Source organism: Brienomyrus brachyistius, chromosome 5 (assembly GCF_023856365.1).
Source record: "Brienomyrus brachyistius isolate T26 chromosome 5, BBRACH_0.4, whole genome shotgun sequence".
Classification (NCBI taxonomy): Eukaryota; Metazoa; Chordata; class Actinopteri; order Osteoglossiformes; family Mormyridae; genus Brienomyrus; species Brienomyrus brachyistius.
In genome coordinates, this window is record NC_064537.1 from 12,655,396 (window position 1) to 12,674,536 (window position 19,141).

Genomic DNA, 19,141 nt, shown 5'->3' on the forward strand with positions numbered 1-19,141 from the left:
TACAGTGGCTATTCATGCAGTCCCTATGCAGAACAGTAGCCAATATAAGTACATCTGTGAATATACAATGTACAGTCATGTTCATGGGCGGTCTACATGGAGATTACATCACGCATAGGTATTTATTCTGCAAGACAGAATCCAAACGACGTATTATTATTATTATTATTATTATTATTATTATTATTATTATTATGTGGTTGTTGTTGTTGACTCTTGCTATTCTAGTGTCTGTCTTATCCTCGACTTGATCGCAGTGCAGGGGGATTAGTTCGTGTTAGTCCATCGCACCCCGCGTAGAATTCTTGGGGAAAATGTAAGATCCTTATACAAATAACGCAAACGCAGTTCGAACGCATACCATAGGCACGGGAGACATCATGCTGCCCAATGAAACATATAATAACAAGCAAATTCAATAAAGTATTTTTTTTGCAAGAAACTGAGCGGTGCAGTTATCAAGAAGCAAAGGGCGCCACTCCTATTGCGTAAGCTAATCGCTATTGGAAAATGAAAACATTTGAATCAGATAGCACATAGAACACTTGGGATGAATTTCAGAGAATTTCTGTACTGTCATCCCAGTTATCAATAACATGCATAGCTATTGTCTGATTGCCTGATGCAAGTAACTCACAGCGTCAGAATTTAATAATAGGGAGTAATCTGGGTTTAAATTATACCTGTATGTGTATTTATTCTATGTGCCAACAACATCAAACAAATGACCTTCAGATCAGCAAAGTAACTAATAGTATTTACACTGTGAAAACTCTGATATCTAAATACATGTGATTCACGTGAATGCTGTTTTAACACAGCTTAATACCTGTATGCTTGTTATGTAGCCCTATGTATGTCACGTATTATGTACATCTATTGTATGTTCCTTTGGACAAAGCTATTGCCAAATAAGTACCAATAATTATTACTAATAATACTAACAATTATTAGATATTTCATTGTTTTGTCAGTTGCCATTTTAGACATGCAAATATATGGGTAATATGTTATGCATATGTAATACTATTTTTATTTAATATTTTTTATTTATTCTCTATTTTATGTTTCATTGTTGAGCGCAAGTAATTCGCCGATTATTTTATTGTGCAGTGGTTGTGACGTTTAAGACAAATTAATGACAATGCTATTGGATTACTGCCCCCTAATGGACAGAATGTTAAATTCTGAAAAAGCTGTTGACAGAACTTCAGTACTTTTTGCATCCTAGATCTTCGTTGCCTTGTACCGTGCCCAAGCACGATTGTCCCGCTCGCCACTCCCCACTGGTCTACGCTCGCATTGCACGATCCGGGCCCGAGCACGCCTTCATCATCACCATGATCAGTGTCCTTACCTTATATGTAGTTACTGAATGATAGCACTGTAGGACACATTAGTTAGTCTTGACTATTTAGCAAATCGCATCACTGGTTAGTCAGCCGCAAACTGCATTACACGGATCCCCCATGATCATTTCCTGCTTTATACTTCGATAAAAGTCTTTACCAGTTTTCTATTAGTATGGGTGGCACAATAGCGTCACATACATGCATTAACTTGGCGTTCAATATTTATTTCATGTTGGTATGTTGCTCACTGAATCATATAAACATTGCAATATTGTACGCCTATGAACGGCTTACAAATAACGTATTTGCTTATTATATGTAAATATACAAGAAATGCCAGCTATTAAGAGGGTGGTACCAAAATTACATCGTTACAGCATTAAGTAAAACCAATAAGTTAACCGACCCAGATGGGACTCGAACCCACAATCCCCAGCTCCGGAGGCTGATGCCTTATCCATTAGGCCACTGGGTCATCACGTTGTTGACGTTTCCAAACTTAGCTTTTGATTACAACAAAGAGGCAGAAGAATTCGTAATATTTGTATTATCTGCAGTATCGTTGTTATGTTATTATGCGTAACTATGTACATACGTAACGACAATATACTCGTTAGAAAAATAGCGCTGAAGGAGACACACATAATAGTTGTAGGAAACGTTGAAAAGGTTAACAATGGGCGATGTGTTGATCTCGCGATAGCAGAACATAATCTTTCGACGATCTGTTCAGCGAATAATGTGATTTTTTTAAACCCAGCCAATAGGAAACGCGTTTCGCTCGAACGGGCCAATCACGACTTGCCAGTACCGGGAATTTAAAGAGCGGTATCTTCTCTATACGTCATTGCATCTGGCTAAGAAATTGGTAAGTATGCGTTTGTGAGCTGCTGATTTTTCCCCCCCTCAGCCATTGGAAATACATGCATGTCTCCTCACAAATGCGGTGTTTGCGTTTAAGTATTTTTGTCATTTTTTAATGTAATAAGTATTTCGGCACTTGCATCGTTTTACATGATCGTATAAGATCACGATCGTGTACTTCCATGTTAGCTGGGCTGCCACATGTCTTTGCTAGCTTGTGTTCTGTATGGCGGAAAAAAATGGAAATCGTAAACTATAGTTTTATCTAACGTTCTTGCATGTTTCCTCCTCTCTATATCTAAGGTTATCATTTGCCATCCCTTGTCCCCGATTTTTTTGGAAGCATGTCCTCTGCTGGGAACGAGAACGCCGTTCGTCTTAGCAAGTTCAAAAACAAGGGAAAAGATGCCAGCGTATGTGACCAGATCCCACGAACGGATGCCGCCCATGTTGCAGCGTTTCTCGCTGGTCAGGCCATTGGGTATCTAATTAGCTACGCTATTGGGTATCTCTCATCATGTAGGAGCTGAGGCGAAGACGGATCGAAGTCAACGTCGAGCTTCGGAAGGCGAAGAAGGACGATCAGATCCTCAAAAGGAGAAATGTCAGCAGCTTCCCCGAAGAGGCGACTTCACCGCTTCAAGAGAAGAACCAGAACTCACAGGTAAGTCAAAAATACTGCACCTGCCCTATTTCACTGAGGTCATCTATGTTCGCTGGCTATCTGTCGTGGGTTTGTAGTTTACAGATGATGCTAATTCGTTCACCATATCCGGACTTGTCAAAGTAATAAACTTGGCTTGGATGATAGCTCATTAAGTGCTGCTTGTATCCCAGTGAAATCCATGGAAATCATGGCCGTCGTTTTGACGTCCCCTTTTGTGTATTGCAGCCTACCCAGCACTGGACAGTGGAGGAGATCGTCACTGGGGTTAGCAGCAATAACCTTGATATGCAGCTGCAAGCAACGCAGGCTGCTAGGTAAAGTGACCCCAGTGGGTTGTGCATGTTTAAAGCTCCATAGATTGTTGTCCTGCCTGCTAGTGGTTACTGATTTGGTGACACTTCTGCCCCCAACTTTTTGTGTTGCCCTGCAGAAAGCTGCTCTCGCGAGAGAGACAACCTCCCATCGACAGCATCATTGGTGCTGGGCTAATCACAAAGCTTGTGGGATTTCTGGGTGTGGGAGAGTGTCCCCCCATCCAGTTTGAGGCAGCTTGGGCTCTGACCAACATTGCCTCCGGGACCTCGGATCAGACCCGAGCCGTGGTAGAGGGGGGTGCGATCCCAGCCTTCATCAGCCTGGTGAAATCCCCACATCCTCATATCAGTGAGCAAGCCATCTGGGCCTTGGGAAACATTGCAGGTAAGGGTCTTCGCTTTTCTGTTTTGTGCATTAATGTATCAACACCCCAGACAATGCATTGGGCTTCCATAAGTTTTGCAAAATTTCGCTTCATTTTAGGTGATGGTTCTGCCTATCGAGACAAGGTTATCAAACATGGGGCCATTGACCCTCTCCTCAGTCTGCTGGCTGTCCCTGACCTTTCTGCATTCTCTGTAAGTATGTTTCACTTTTTCTAATGGCCCTGTTTATCCTTCAACCTTCCCATTGATTGTTTTAAAAGTGGTTAACTTAAGAGATCCCAGTTTCAGATTCTTTGGCCACTAGATGGCGCATTGAGTACAAGTCAGTTTCTGTCGTCGTACCTCACTGCTTAGGAATGTGTGTGTTGGGCTTCTGCATTCTAAGTGCCTCCTGCGTGTGTGACTTTCTTCCTCAAGTCTGGCTACCTGAGGAATGTGGCGTGGACGCTGTCGAACCTCTGCCGCAACAAGAACCCACCTCCCCCTCTGACAGCGGTGCAGCAGGTGCTTCCTGCCCTGGTTCACTTGCTGCACCACGATGACAAGGAGGTGCTGGCGGACACCTGCTGGGCCGTGTCTTACCTGACCGACGGGCCCAATGACCGCATAGAGGTGGTGGTGCAGGCGGGCTTGGTGCCTCGCCTAGTTCAGCTGCTGGGTTCCGGGGAGCTCTCCATCGTGGTATGTCATATGGCTTGGCTTTATTGCAGGACACTGGCTGGGTTAGGGGGACTGACTGGCTGGTTCTGAGTTCGCAAAGACTGACTCGTTGGTGGCAGGGAGATTGAATATGTGAAGTTTGAAATCTTAAAATGGAGTTTGGCTGACTACATAAAATTGTAATCTATAGTTTATTTTTCCTGTTGTGGATTCCTTGGATACATTAGTATTGATGCAATTGAAGGAGCACATTTCACCGAAGGACAGTGTAGTATTGCTTAGTGAAATCTGTCCACTGTAATGATTAAATGGATGAACAAACCAATTTTAATTTTCTTCAGTAAACGTGTTCAATTTCGGTTTGGCTTGACGTTTTCAAGCTAGGCTACATCCAAGGTTCACCCTTCAAACCCTGCTCTCCTTGCCAGACTCCATCGCTGCGGTCAATAGGAAACATAGTTACTGGCACAGATGAGCAGACTCAGAAAGTGCTGGATGCCGGTGCTCTGGCGACGTTTCCCGATCTGCTTCGTCATCACAAGAACAATATCCAGAAGGAAGCTGCGTGGACCCTGTCCAACGTCACTGCGGGGAAAGACACGCAGATCCAGGAGGTCGTCAACGCGGGATTGGTGCCTTTACTGGTGGAGGTGCTCCAGCTGGTAAGCTGCTTCGGGTGGAAAGATCTCCTGTGCTTTTGTGGAACTCGAACGTAACCTTGGCATGTTGTTGGAAGGAAGTCTGGAATCGTCTGGTATGGAGCTAAAATGCAGTTGTGGTCATTGCAGATTTGTTTTTGTTTTGTTTGTTCCTAGGGTGACTACAAAACTCAGAAAGAGGCCGTTTGGGCTGTAACAAACTACACCAGTGGTGGCACTGTCCAGCAGGTGGTGCACCTCGTCCAAGCCAATGTGCTGGAGCCTCTGCTGGACCTGCTGTCTACCAAGGATAGCAAAACCATTCTGGTTATCCTGGATGCCATCTCGAACATTTTCCTGGTATGTTACCCCCACGAAAATGCAGTTTACACACGCTGTGTCGGTAGCTGTGATTTATAGCCATGTTTTAGCACTTTTCCCAGTGTTCATCATTTCTTTGCTTGCAGGCAGGAGAAAAGATTGGGGAAGCTGAGAAGCTCTGCTTGATGATTGAGGAATGTGGGGGGCTGGATAAGATTGAGGCACTGCAGTCTCATGAGAATGAGATGGTGTATAAGGCGTCACTCAACCTGATTGAGAAGTACTTCTCGGGCGAGGTAAGCAGTATTCTAAGCTTAAGATAGAACTGGTCTTGCTTGCATGGCAAATGGTCTCATCTGGAGCGCTTAATGTTTAACTCTTTGGCTTTTCTTGCCATGCAGGAAGCGGAAGACGAGTCTGTTGTACCAGGCACTACAGCTGATGGATATGACTTTCAGATCTCAGATAACCAAAGCACCTTCAAGTTCTGAGTCCTAATATTTGTCTGGTTTCTCATTTTCTATGTGTACATACCTGTCTTTGTCTGACATTTTTTCTTTTTATGAACTGTAAATAAAGTATATCTAGATTGGATTCTCACTGACCTTATGCATTGAAGCACTTTATTGGGCTAAATACCATCATGGGACAGGATCAACGCTCAGTTGTCAACATCAATATTATAAACTTGACCCATGACAGAGTTGTGTAAGACTGTACAGGGAATTCTGTGTTGGTGGACAGTTTTTATTTAATGTTTTCCTATGTACAGCTGTGGAGGAAAAAATTGGGACCAGTCCAGATTTTAAACAAAAAAATAAACTCCCTGATTAATCCTGGTTCTACTGAAGGCTACGCTGAGCAGCAGGTTGCTTCCAGATTTTTTAATTTCTTAGACAGAAGCATAAGGTGAGGCAGGAGACACTGGGAACGACCAGAAACCAGCCAGATAAAGGGGAGAAGTGCATTTCTAATGCCAGAAATGACCAACTCATCTGACCGTTTTACACGAGTCAGACGATGACATCAAGTGACCTTCACAACGAATGGAAAACATTAAGTGGTGTGAAGTGCACTGATGGGACAGTTCATATCAGGTTCTTGGTAGCAGGACGGAAGCCTCATAAAACAGGGAAGAAGCCCTTCATTAATGAGAAACAGAAGAATCAGAATGCAGTTTGCGAAGGTATATATCATTTTATTCATACACGCACACTCAAGTTGAGAAATTTAAATTGTGGTCGTTTTTTTTTTTTTTCTGTGGCTATATAAATAGCTATTTCATGCTGTTTGGCAGCTTAGATTAAAAATTAGTTTGACTGTAGGGTCAAAACATGTTAAGTGTCATCCTGCATACATCCAAAGACCAGTTTTTTGTTACAGGAATCTGTATGGAAGTGTTTATTGCATTCCTTTAACATTGAATAAATGCAAGAAGGTGTAGTCCCTGTGAACGTTTTCAAGTTTGTCAGGTACTTTTCACCTTTGAATCATTTCTATCCCTGATTGTAAATATGGGTTTAAGAGTGAGGTGTGTTTCAAAATGTGTTGCTTCAGAGGATTTGAGATATGAGTAAGTTAATGCTCTCCCATTATTTAAAAAGGTCAGTTGGTACTGAGTTACATCTGCATATATACTCAGTCATGGACTTGTATGTATTTATAAGGCTTCCTGTGAATTGTCATGCCCGTACCTACCACTGAGGACACCGACGTCAAGTCATCGGGATTTTTTTCCTGCAACTCCAATGACTACAATCCATTACAGGGCCCACCGAGGAATCTTAACACTTTGACCTCGGTATATAAAATAATCCCTGCTGCTGCATTGGGTGTAATGGCGTTTTTTTTACAAGATTATTTATGGTCTGCATTTTGATACCTGTGTGCTTTACAAGAATCTGATTAGGTGCCGATGCTGATATACATTGTGAAATGCAAAGAAATCTAGTTTTGTCCAATTTCTCTAACGTAAGGGGCGTGGGTAGCGGAATTATTTGAAGAACAGGTTTTTTTTTAATATGAGGGAAACACAAGCGCAATTACGTCAGTAAGGTTTCAGCTATAGACTTAGTTGCATTCAGATTTTTCCGTATATGTAATAGTAATAAAACCGTTTTAATTATCATTCTCACCAGTTTTGATTCCTTGTAAGTAAACTTTTTCCCTGAACGTCTTCTGCAGACAGGGAACGGCATAGTTTTCATTTAAAAAATGTTAGACTATAACAATTTCCCCAAGAATGTAACTCTTTAGGGCCAAAATAGCTTAAAATGTATCCAGCAGTCATGTTGAATGCTCAGCACGTGTATATAGTAGTACGTCTGCCTCTATACATATTATGCCGCAATTTAACAGGAAAGGGCAAGACTGCTCTTACTACTCATTTGTCATATTTATTCTGTGGACAGTATATGGTTCCCAAACATTTCCTTAAAGAAAGTTCCTCAATCTGTCACAGCATTATTCTATGAGACGACTACAAGCATTCGACTATATTATTAAACTAGGCTATGCTATGTATCTCAATCATAGGCTATAGTCTCTCATTTTATTAAATAAGACATAAATATATGAAAATCGGTTGTTCTCGTCGTATCTGCAAGATATCAAATAGGGGCATTGAGACACACACACACACACATATATATATATATATATATATATATATATATGTATATATATATATATATATATATATATATATATATATACACACACACACACACATACGTACACATGCAGACACATAGACACATGTTTGAGTATTTGTAAGCAGGCTTTTCCTTTCCCCCCCCCGTAGCTTTCAGTCGGGTGATGTCACCAGCGAGCAGCTCCGCTGCGGGGAGGGAGGGAGACTCTCTTCGACACCCATCAACTTCGCACCGACTCACATTGCGATGCCGCCGCAGCAGCAGCAATAGGCTCCGCACAGCCCGCGCCCCTTAACGCTGGTAGACGTGCGGAAACTTGCCTTTTTTAATGTCTCTTTCTGACTTGGATTTCGGGCGCCCGTCCTTACTGACCCGCGGTGCCGGATTAACGTTCTCCTCGAATTAGACCCCCTTTTTGTTGTCCCGTGTTCGCCGTATGGTGTAATGGCAGTGTTGTGTACATCCGGGCCACAATGCCGTGACTCCATTATTGTTCATTGACTGTGAACTGGAGAAGGAGGGATTTATTTTATTTATATTTATCTTTATAAATATAAATAAAATAAATCGATTTACAATCCTGCACATATTTCCTGTAATTAAAAGTCAAGCTGGACCGTAGAAGGACATGTCTAACCAAGGGGTGAGGAGAAACGGCCCAGTGAAACTGCGTTTGACAGGTAAGATTTTAAAACCCAAAAGCGTTTCCCTAAGTAGTTTGCCAGCGATTGCTTGGCATTTTCATCCAGCTTCTCTACAAAATGTTTAACTTCTTTAAAGTATGTGTTTAAATGCCATCAAAACGTATGTGTGCTGCAGGCATACAACATTCGACAGGCACTTACACAATTACTCTCGTTAGTTGAGTAATTCGGGGGAAGCCCTAAAACATTAATATCTTGTCTGCTTATCGGCTTGTTTATATGAATATATCTTTGGCTGGGAACCCAATACGCCACCCTGGAGTGTTTTACTCATTCAGACCTTATTTTTTTAATTTATATTAAGTCGATTTGGTGAGCAGTCGTTTCTCATTGGACCTGAATAATTTAGTGAAAGAAGTTTGTTAGTTTGTCGTTTGAGAAAATGATCTTGCTAGCTACAGCTTTCCAGACAGAAGGGGGGAATATGTATACATTAAAAGTATCCATTGAGCTAACTCGTAGTTTTGCTTTTCTTTTAAGTACCGTGGTTGCTCGTTTACATGGTATTTAACTTAAGGCATGAGGTAGCTGGCAAGCTATTTTACTATAGTCAATCACGGATGACTGGTCTAAAAACAATGTAATGGATATTTAAAAAAAAAAAAAACATCGCGACTTTTTAATTTATAGAAATAAACTAGTATCTGTCATTATTACATTTTTATTTCAAAATTGGGATTTTTTTGAGAATTTGGCAGGATTACTGAATAGACGAGGCTTTACAAATGGTCCTTGTAATGAGAAAGTACAGGATACAGCGCAGTAAAAGTTCCGTCCACAGCCTTGCTGTAGGTGGGGGGGGGGGGGTTAAAGTTGTCTCTCGGAGCTTATAGCTGAAAGCTGGCGGGTTTCGTGCAGGCCTGTATGTTACCCGGGCAAGTCGGCACGGTCCCCCACCCGGCTCATGATCGTCATTCAGGGTTCTTTGTAATATGTGATAGTGATTTACAATAAAAAACGTAGTTAGTTCTAATGTAGAGAGCCTGCAAATGGCCTAATGATAATTAAATAATAATTATTATTAGGCCTATTGTTATTACCGGAAGTATAATAATCGCTCATTCGTTGTTCATTTACAGATGTATGTATATATGAGTGGTATTCTGAGATAAACGATTTTGTTGGTCTGATGCTGCGGAGGAATGTTACTTGATTTAACACTTATTTCTGAGAAAAAGACGCAGAATGTTGTGTTATGTTTAAGACGCAAAAGTACCGGCTTTGAGTGCTTGTTTATCCTTCGGCGTGGAATATTGAATTTCCTAAGAGTAATTTTCATATTAGGTAGTGCTGTCGCAAACGTAATGACCCATAAATGCTTCGTTGTCAAAAATAAATGGCTAAATGGGATGTCGCAAATTCATTAATTTGCGCTTCGAATAAAGAACCACTTATGAATAAACTAATCCTATGCCTTTGCAGTGACTAAATGTAGGTGTTCTGTTGATAACACGTCATTCCGTCCGCTAAGTGCTGAGTGGTGAAGTCCGCTCGTTATAACTGGCTGTGTGATAAATTACCTTTGTGGTTGGGAAGGGTCCAGCAATGGCTTCCCTTGCAGAAATCAGGCAAATTTGGAAAGGAATGATATTACAATTGGACGGCCTGTTTTTTTTTTAACCAGCCTTTGGATGCTGTTGAATTATTGAAGAAATGTACACAAGAACACTGCAACGTATTACAATATGTTCTTCATGTATTTGAATATTTACGCCATGTTTTCCAGATATTCATTTAATCATTCAGTAGTCTGATAATTGAATACACGATGCTTTCCAAACTTAATAGTAGTAATATCGGTATCTCTGAGTTGCCCTTAGTGTGTACTTTTACATATGCAGTGGACTGACATCTTTGCCTGCTGCGTTACGCTTCTGGGATCGGCTCCGGGTTTTTCGCAACCATGCACTGGATAAGCAGTTCTGGGAAAGAATGGGCCGTAGTTTTATTGAGTCTCCTTGTACTGCAAAGTGGCATCGTAAGCTCCAGTTTTAAGTGCAAGGTAACTTTGATGCATTCACTGATTTATATAGTATTAAAAACATGAATTAATTCAATTAAATTGCCATGTTAGCCTAATTATTGTCCTTGTGTTTGCCCGATCGTCAAATGTTATTGAAAGACCAGAGACAGCTTTGTATTTTTATGCTGTGAAGTTAAATACAGAAGTCATAGTTTTGTTTCGGGTTTTTTAAAGAAATGATACACGTCAGATTTTTGGCCTTTATCACGCAGCTAAAATGAAAATCTGTCTACTACTGACAGCTTCTTAAGTTCGCGATTGCTCCCCTGTGGATTCTCATGCCATCTCATGTTTTTTTTTAAAAAATACACTGGTATGTTTTGTCTAATTAGTGGAATGTGTACAACTGTTACAAATATTTGTTGTCTTGTGGTGTCAGTCTGTAGGGGGTTGTTCTTGTTCCCATAATTCACGGCATAAATGTTTTGCAAACCGCAGTGGTGCTTTGGACACGATGTTTACTTTCTTTTCCCTGCCTGAAATATAAAAAGTAACTTGGGGCTTATTTGTTTTTTGTTGTTTTTGTTTTTTTTTTTTGTCACTTGACAACGTTGCGTTTGTCTGACTTGGTTTGGATGCCACGCTCCATTCACCGCATTTGCATGTGTTATTAGAGCGAGGGCTGCAGGTTTGATGTCGGTGAAGGTATTGCGCAAGGTTGTGAAAAAAGTGGAAAAAAATTGCATGCTTCAGCTCTGATGTAAGAAGCTAAAATTGATGCTGGTTATTAGGAGAGTGTTTTTTGACTTGCTAATAAATTCTCCCATATGAACTCGCACACAACTTTTTTTTTCGCCAACAAAAAGCTTTGCATGATAAATAGGGAATGATTGTAGTTGTATGTAATTCTCTCTGGCGTGTCATCTGCTCATGACCCATCTTGCATGGAAACGCTGTGTGGCTGATAGACCTGTTGTTTCCCGTAATATGAGGAAAGCGTCACTATGGTCTGTGGCGTGGCATTTTTCTACTTATGAGTCGGCACCAGCGTCAAGCCTGAAAAATCCAGAAGTGGCTCTGTGGCAACTTAACATTGGGTCCATCTTCTTGGAAAGATTAGCCGATTGAAAACTTTTGAGTCAGACGTCAAGGGTTTCTTCAAGACTGTTGTATTCAAGTTGACATGCTTGCTTGGGAGGTGGGGTGTTATTCCAGGGGGTGTAAACCAGCAGTAGTCTGTATAGGGAACCCCTGTTAATTTGGGGGGGGGGGGATACATCTTTATTTTATTCTTCACAGCAGTGTTGAAGGCCATTGAAATGCACTGAAGTACAAGACTACTGCCCGTGGCCTGTTGTGCCGGCATAAACGTTTGGACATCGTGGTGAAATCATTTTGTGTCAGATTCCTGGATGCTTGAGTTCCACCTCTTTGTGTCGCGCTGCTCTCCATTTCTGCAGTTGCTAAATGTCAGATCTTTCTGATCAACAGATGTTGTTGAAGGAAATGGACCAGGCGAATGACATCTGTGACCAAAAGGTTGCTGGTTTAGCTCTCAGTGGGATTTGGTTGGGTTGGGGTGGGGGGAGGGGGTGTTGCTGTCATACACACAACTTCTGTAACTACTTTAGTTCAAGTCTCTCTTGTTGGGTTTTGAAGGGCAATGTTGAACTGTGTTCATTTTATGTTTATATTGTCATTGATATATAACTGGAAATGTTGAGTGGTCTGTATGTGGCACCCTGGCATGGAAAGCTGCCTGTGCTATGAGACTGGGTGCCCGATGGGGCTAAAGCGGCACAGACCCCCTCACAGCTCCTCCGACTCCCGCTTGGTTTTGCACTTTCTTGCAAAACAAACATTTAAAATGTTTACATGGGGATACATTGTTTTGACTGGAAGGGGGAGATGACAGCCGCCGCTTTTGATCAGCCTCCAGGATCAGGTCGAGGCGAATTCCAGGCCCTTCTGTGTTCCAGGAAGAGCCAAATTAAATATTTAAACGAGCACCGTTTCTGAGGGAATGAGGTAGGGAAAGAGGGGAGGGGGAAGGAAGGGGAGGGTTTTTGGGGCCGGAGCGAGTGTTTCCGGATAACCAGAAATGTTCCCAAAGCCATTTCAGGTGTGTTTATACCCCAGAATGTATGACGCTGGAATATTAATTTGCAAAACGACGTATAATTTGCCGCCGAAGTCTTTTATGTTTTCGTTAAATGCTGGAGCCACCTCACCATATCTCAGGATTATCTCTCGATCTGTTGTGGTGGATGCAAAGAAAATGTCAAATGTACGAAATAAGGAAGTGTTTCATGCAAACTTGTTTTGCTAAGGTATTAGTGTGCGGGGCTCCATGCGTGTCCATGACCCCAAGTCTTCGGTGTCTCTCTGCTCCCCGTGGTTTACTTCTTTAGACGACATCTTTGCCACGGAGGAATGCTTAACTGAAGGTCCTCGAAGGTCATTATATCTGTTTTGCTACCCTCGAGGTTTTTAATTCGCACCCAGAGTAGAGTATGTTGATGCTGATGTTCAAGACATGAGGTCTGGGGTAGAGAATGTTCCAGATATTTCTTTAAAGGAGCCCAAATGCGCTCTTACGACATGCTATAAATATTTCTCTGTAAGCTGTAAAAACAGCAGAGCACCTTCATTTTCCATTTAGTAGGGGGGGGGGGGGCGCAAACTTAATGACTCGTTAATTAGGTTGTCGGTGCAAGCAGGTCTTGCAATCAGATGTTTTAAGGACACTGATTATGTACTTTTAAATGAAAGGGAGGAAAGGAATGAGCATAATTCACCCTCAGGCCATAAATGTATATATAAAGATATTGGTTTACGATTCAGTACGTAAAATGTAAGCCGGTTGTACGGACCTCATGGCGTGTGTCGCTGTCAGGTGACCTTGTCGACTTGGCCCCTCTTTAATGCCGCGTCAGGGATCACTGCAGCAGCCCTGTCTCATAATTATGTGTTCAGCAGATGATGAAGCGATAGGCCACCCAAAGAGGCCTGTGGGACAGTGTGGCCTTTCACAATGGTGACTGCTCTATTTAATATAGCCCTGTGTCATTCGCGCGTTTCAAAGTGATTCCTCCTTTGGGCCAGTGAGGGGAAAGGCCGGCAATGTTGATCATCTCCTGCTGGGCTGTCTGGCACCCGGGCTAACGAGCTACTGATTGTGAATCATTCTTGTGTCGTGGTTTTTTTTTTTTTTTTTGAGCAGGCAGACGATGGACAGACATGGAAATGGAAGAGGATGGCCGCAATCTGCTCAGACTTGTGCCTCCGTTTTGTGGTCTTCCTGCTTTTCGTTTGGGTTTCTGACATGGGGCCAGCGCCATTGCCATGATGGAGGGCTTCTCCTGCACAAGCTCAGTGCCTTTTCACGTGGCCATTTTATTTATCATTATTATTATTATTATTATTGTGTTGTTCAGCCCTCAGCCATGCGACTCAGGTTTAGCGGAGACCTGCAGAATGGGGAGGCGACCCGGGTAGAGTGTAACTTGCCAAGAATCCCCCCCCCCCAAAAAAAAAAAAAAAAAAAAAAAAGAGACTAAGTCAAAGAGAAACTGGAGACGATGCAATCGCGATAAGCCACTGTGGGTCGAGCCAATGCAGTGTGCTGTGGGTTGGAAAGTATGCAGCTGAGGGGTGGGGAGTGGGGGAGTCTGGGCTGAGGTATTTTAACAGGAAACTCCGCACTCTGCCGATAAAGGAAGCTGATGTACCTGTCAGGCGAGAGGTCAGGGCGTTGCGCAGTCGGCTCAGCTGACCGCGCGTAATTAAATTGCGACTCGTCACTGAGTAGCATCATCTGCAAAACATTCTGCCATCTGAGGCCAGAATGATATTTCCTCCTTTCTCCCCCCCACCTTCCCCCAAATCCCGCTCGTGTCTGATTAAGGTTAACCTCAGTCACGATGGATCATGAGGAATGCCATATTTGAGTAACTCCTCTCAACTCGCAACCATTTGTCATGTTGAATCACGGCGCCTTTCTCCAGCCTGGCAAAAGTCAGTCGGAGCGGAATGCCGCACCAACATCATTGCCTCCCAAATTATTCCCCTCAAAGAATCCCTGCGGCGTATATCGAGCCCTGCCGCATGAGCTCCTTACTCAGTCTTTGCATCTCCTACGGCGGTTACAGCTACTAGAGGCAAGTTGAGTAGTTAACCGTTGATAGCAGGTGTTGGAAATCGGTCATTTAAATTTCCACTTACTTTCCACCATTGCAGCCTTCTCTTTTCTACTGGTGTGTTTCACAAACCTGTTCCAGCAGCACTGACCACTCTAGCATCTGTCGTTAAGCTACGGCCGTGGAGATCGTGACGCGACCTCGGCATGTTAAACTGCATATCTCCATAGTTCAGTGACAAATTAAGATGCGGTCTTTGGTTCACATTAAAAGAGAAACATCATATATAGCTGACCACTATTTACTATTTACTTTTTGAGTTCAGATTATCTGTATGTATTTGAGTAAAGCATTTGAGAGTGTATTTGGAATATATTATCTGACAGCACAAAATATGTGTAGTACGGTTGATTATTAGGCTTCTGTCAGTAAAGCTGTGAAGCAAGATAGAATATTGGAGAACATCACAGCACAAGACACCAAACCAACCTCTGTCTGAATTACAATGGCTGCCAAACGACAGCGGACAGCACGGACGAAAGATCCATTTTTCTCCTCGTATTTCCTGCGACAACATACAAGCAACCTGTTTGGGATTAGATGCAGCAGTAGAAAATGTCTGAAAGTATCTGCAGATTGCATGCAGTTTATGGCACAGTGTTGTCTTACTGCCCCAGTGATGCTGCGAACACCTCGAGACGTCCTTCTCCTTTAACAATTATTTACTTGGTCTGTGGGGGAGGTGAGTTTTAAATCCGTTTTAGGTCATTTTTTTAGCATGTGGAGGCTTTATGGAGACCAGTGGCTCAGGTTCAACCAGCAGGGGGCTAATTGCTAAAACAGGACAGCTCATACCGTTGCATTTTCCTGTGAAGCTTCACCCTTATTGGTGCAAAATGGACTGTTTTTGTACTGGAGAGGTATCAAAGTGCACATAGAACCAACTACTAGCTTGAATAAAGGGAAACGTCCACATGCCAACTGTTGCAGTGGCATTGAGATAGCGTGCTATCTATTAGCGCCATAGCAGGCTAATAAAACAGCGTAGGTTAGTGCCGGTTGCGTAAACACTGTGTTCTGTGGAAAAAGTGGGATGCTTCAAGTCTGCCTTATTTTCATGATGCTCCTATAGTAGAGCAGTGACAGGTCCACTAATTTGCTTATTGATGTCTTAGCTCTCACAACAAATCTCTCCTCCTAATACAAACTATTTCTCAGAGTAACATTGCCAGAATTTCTCGGCAGTATATGTGTGGTTGTGTATATCTTTTTCTCTCTCATGTGCAGGAGTTGCTTCATCAGTCAGATTATTGTAGGAGGAATTAATCAGTCCAGTGTGTTTCTGTCAGTAATGTTTTAGTCCAGATAAATTCAGTGTTTCTAACTGACCTTAAGTTAGGCTTCTCGTTGTGTGCGTGTGTGTGTTGGCGGGGGAGGTTATGCAGCTGTGGGGGTGTATATATTACATTGTCCCCACAATGTGATTAAAAGCTACTATTTTAACATTGTGGGGACTATTTTTTTTTACTCCTTAAACAGTTTTATAAAAGTTTATGCTTGATGAACTCCTCCTGGCCGTCACCAGACGAACTCCCAGAGGGATGTTGACCGTTCCACCTTGACGCCATTAACCAAAGTCCAGAATGACTGATTGGCAAAAGTCAGCAGCTGGTACCCAGTACAACAGTAAATTCTGTTGTATTGTTTTGTCGCGCAGGTCATGCTGATAAATGTTGAAAGGCTTTGGGCCAGCTCTGTCGCTGGGTGCTGTGCTGAAACTGCAATGAAGTTGTAAAATACAGCAACACCAACGGTTGAAACGTCTTCTGTGAATATAGTGCTGAAGATGTCCCTTGTTGGATGCAGATAGCAGGTGTTACTGGACGTCCCAGGCCGGGTCTCTGATCTCTCTTTCTTTGGGATTGGACGGCGCCAAGCGTCTAAATGGGGTGTGGTCTGTACCCCGGTTGGTGTTCTTTGTCGCGCATGTGACGGCATCTCTGTGCCATGTGACTTAGAAGTGGCGGGGGGGGGGGCAGGGATGTGGGAATGCAGTGAATGTCTCTTTGGATCTGGTGGAATCTGCATCAGTGGGATTGTTCGGTGTTCAATGGTGATAAGACATGCAATGCAGCTTAAGGAGTGTTGAAATATTTGATGGATTCTGCACCTGCAGCTGGGCGCGTGACAGCCTCCCGCGAAGGCCAGTGGCTGACTATGAGTGGAATGATGCTGTCAACATGTGGCACGACGTGGATGAACATGTCTGCCGAGTCCTTTGTCAAGTCATTTAATACCAACCAGTATCTGATCCAGGTCCTCAATATTAGATATCAGGATATCTGGGTAAATTATTTAAAAAGTCTGAATATAAGCAGGGATCGACATAACTGGTACTCAAGTATGCATTCGCCTTTAAAAACGATACGTGCGATAATCGATAGTTTGTAAAAGCTCAAATGCATACTTGTGTACTACATGAAAATACCTTGTATTTTAACCTGTATACAGCACATGAGGTAGTTGGCATATAAAGATTATATTTATTATATATTTTATTTTCATATCAATGCAAATGCACATAAAATAAGTACACCTGTACACTGTTACCACAATCAATTGTCACACACATCGTTTTTTAAAGGTGAATGCGTATTTGTGTACCAGTTATGTCCATCCCCGTATACAAGTATCGATAATGTTTTTTGTACTGAATTTCTGATTTTGAAAACCAGTAGAACAAGACTGATCGATACTGGAACTGCAATACTAGTGTCTAACTTATCATTGCTTTTTTTTTTGTGTGCAGGTATTTTTATATGGTGCGTGAAGCATTTTAAGTGTAGCTTTCGCTATCAGCAGAATAGCAGAGAACGAGTGTCGTTCAGTTTCGGCTGTCAGGTTTACCAGTTTGATTTGTTAGCATGCATGAGAGAGCCTCCCCCCGCGGGCCGGTCGCATGACTGCCGCGTCTCGCCTGCATGCCGCAGGTCCTGCTCAGAGATCGCAGTGGCGACATGGAGACACCAGCCTGGTTTTGTTTCCGCGCGTCGCCTAACCTCCGCCAAACAGACAGCTTCATTAGAATCATCACTCACATTTTCTATCCTCTACTGTATTATTATTATTATTTATATATTATTTATTTTTCAGGACATTATTTTTGGCATTTCCTGCACTATATTTGTCACCACAATATTAAAAACAGTTTTAATCTTAAATCTTTAGAAGCTTAATAGCACGTTTGTGTAAATGATTAGCGTCGAGTGCCTCTCTGGTGTGTGGATAGCCGCAGCTCATCCTTACATCAGTCGGTGATGTTCCTGCAGCTCGGCGAGCTCCGGGAGAAGGCAGGCCTGTCCGCCTCGGTTGCAGTGTGATCGTGCGTTAGGCTTTAATTCCGTGTTACCCTGCTGCTCCACACCGTCACCTTTCCCGCACAGCTCAGTTTCTGCAGCAGATGTTCAATTTGGGTCCGTCTGGGTTTTGGAGAAGCCTTTTATTTAACAGCTGTTAAAACTGCAGTCCCCTTGAAGGGGGAGGTGACCTGCGTGTGGTTTGGATGTTTACTGAATGTCGACCGTGCTTTCAAACTGTTTTGTTCCTTATTAACACCCATTATACCGCAGTGCTGATTTGCTGTTTTTCAGGTCATTGATCTGACCATATTGTAAACATTTCCCACTTGTGCAAACACTGAACAGACTCATCTGGGATTAGAGGCGATTCTTGTGGAGCGTTTTTTTTTTTTGTTAGAGAGGCACTGCGTTGGCTTTCGAGGGTTTTTGCAGTGCAGCAACCCAGTCGGCCTGCTGGTTACCATGTGACACGTCTCTCTGTTTGTGTGCTTGAGATTTCAAGAACAAAAAGTTCACAGTAATGATAATGATAGTAATGGACTCAGCCGGCGGGTATTTTAGAGAATTGCATGCGATGCATGCACGCATGCACACACGCATGCACGAGGTGACGTTTAGTTGTCAGTGGCCACAGGAAGGTGACGTATGTGATCACCTGGAGGAGGAAGATGACAGATTATTAGACGACCTCCTCCTTGGTTTTGTGAGCTTTTCGTCCAGCGAATGAGGAAGCATCCAGCCATTAAAAACATACATGGGACTGAATGTGTCGCTCACCGTGGTGAAGAGCGGGAAAACCTGTCAAAAACGGCATTCTTCCTTTTTATTTATTATTTTTTTCCAAGACATGCATTGCTGCTAACCCAGTAATTTCCATACTCGGTGTCCCTGAGAATGCCTTTCTGGGAATGTAGTGCGGTCGTGCTCTTCTTAATGGCAGCAGTGGATTCTGCCTAGTTACTCAGGATAATTAGCCGGCTCGCATATCTTAGCCTGCAGTCTGTGCTGAATGACTCTGTAATTAGGAAAAATAGATGTTTTATTTGTGTGCTTGCGGGTATCTGGAAAAAAAAAGGGGGGGGGGCTGCCTTCTGGTACTCTTCAGGACCCCCGTCGCAC

At 42.8% G+C, this 19,141-nt stretch overlaps 2 protein-coding genes and 1 non-coding gene across 3 annotated transcripts in view; 2 read left to right on the forward strand and 1 right to left on the reverse strand.

Moving 5' to 3' along the window:
• Nucleotides 1-1,754: 1,754 nt before the first annotated feature.
• trnar-ccg (transfer RNA arginine (anticodon CCG)) lies at nucleotides 1,755-1,827 on the reverse strand. The gene has a single exon. It is a non-coding gene; the product is annotated as a tRNA-Arg (tRNA).
• A 341-nt stretch (nucleotides 1,828-2,168) lies between these two features.
• LOC125742959 (importin subunit alpha-1-like) lies at nucleotides 2,169-5,807 on the forward strand. The gene is made up of 11 exons (XM_049015465.1): nucleotides 2,169-2,220; nucleotides 2,520-2,629; nucleotides 2,740-2,880; nucleotides 3,109-3,197; nucleotides 3,314-3,582; nucleotides 3,682-3,776; nucleotides 4,002-4,265; nucleotides 4,673-4,906; nucleotides 5,060-5,242; nucleotides 5,350-5,499; nucleotides 5,605-5,807. The coding sequence occupies exons 2-11, from the start codon at nucleotides 2,561-2,563 to the stop codon at nucleotides 5,692-5,694; spliced, it is 1,584 nt and encodes a 527-aa protein (XP_048871422.1). The 5' UTR covers nucleotides 2,169-2,220; nucleotides 2,520-2,560; the 3' UTR covers nucleotides 5,695-5,807.
• Nucleotides 5,808-8,049: 2,242 nt separating this feature from the next.
• LOC125743070 (E3 ubiquitin-protein ligase SMURF2) overlaps nucleotides 8,050-19,141 on the forward strand; it is a 43,325-nt gene continuing 32,233 nt past the window's right edge. Inside the window, exon 1 of the mRNA XM_049015709.1 lies at nucleotides 8,050-8,537. Coding sequence (XP_048871666.1) covers nucleotides 8,486-8,537 — 52 coding nt within the window. The 5' untranslated portion in view covers nucleotides 8,050-8,485. The remainder of the gene's footprint in view (nucleotides 8,538-19,141) is intronic.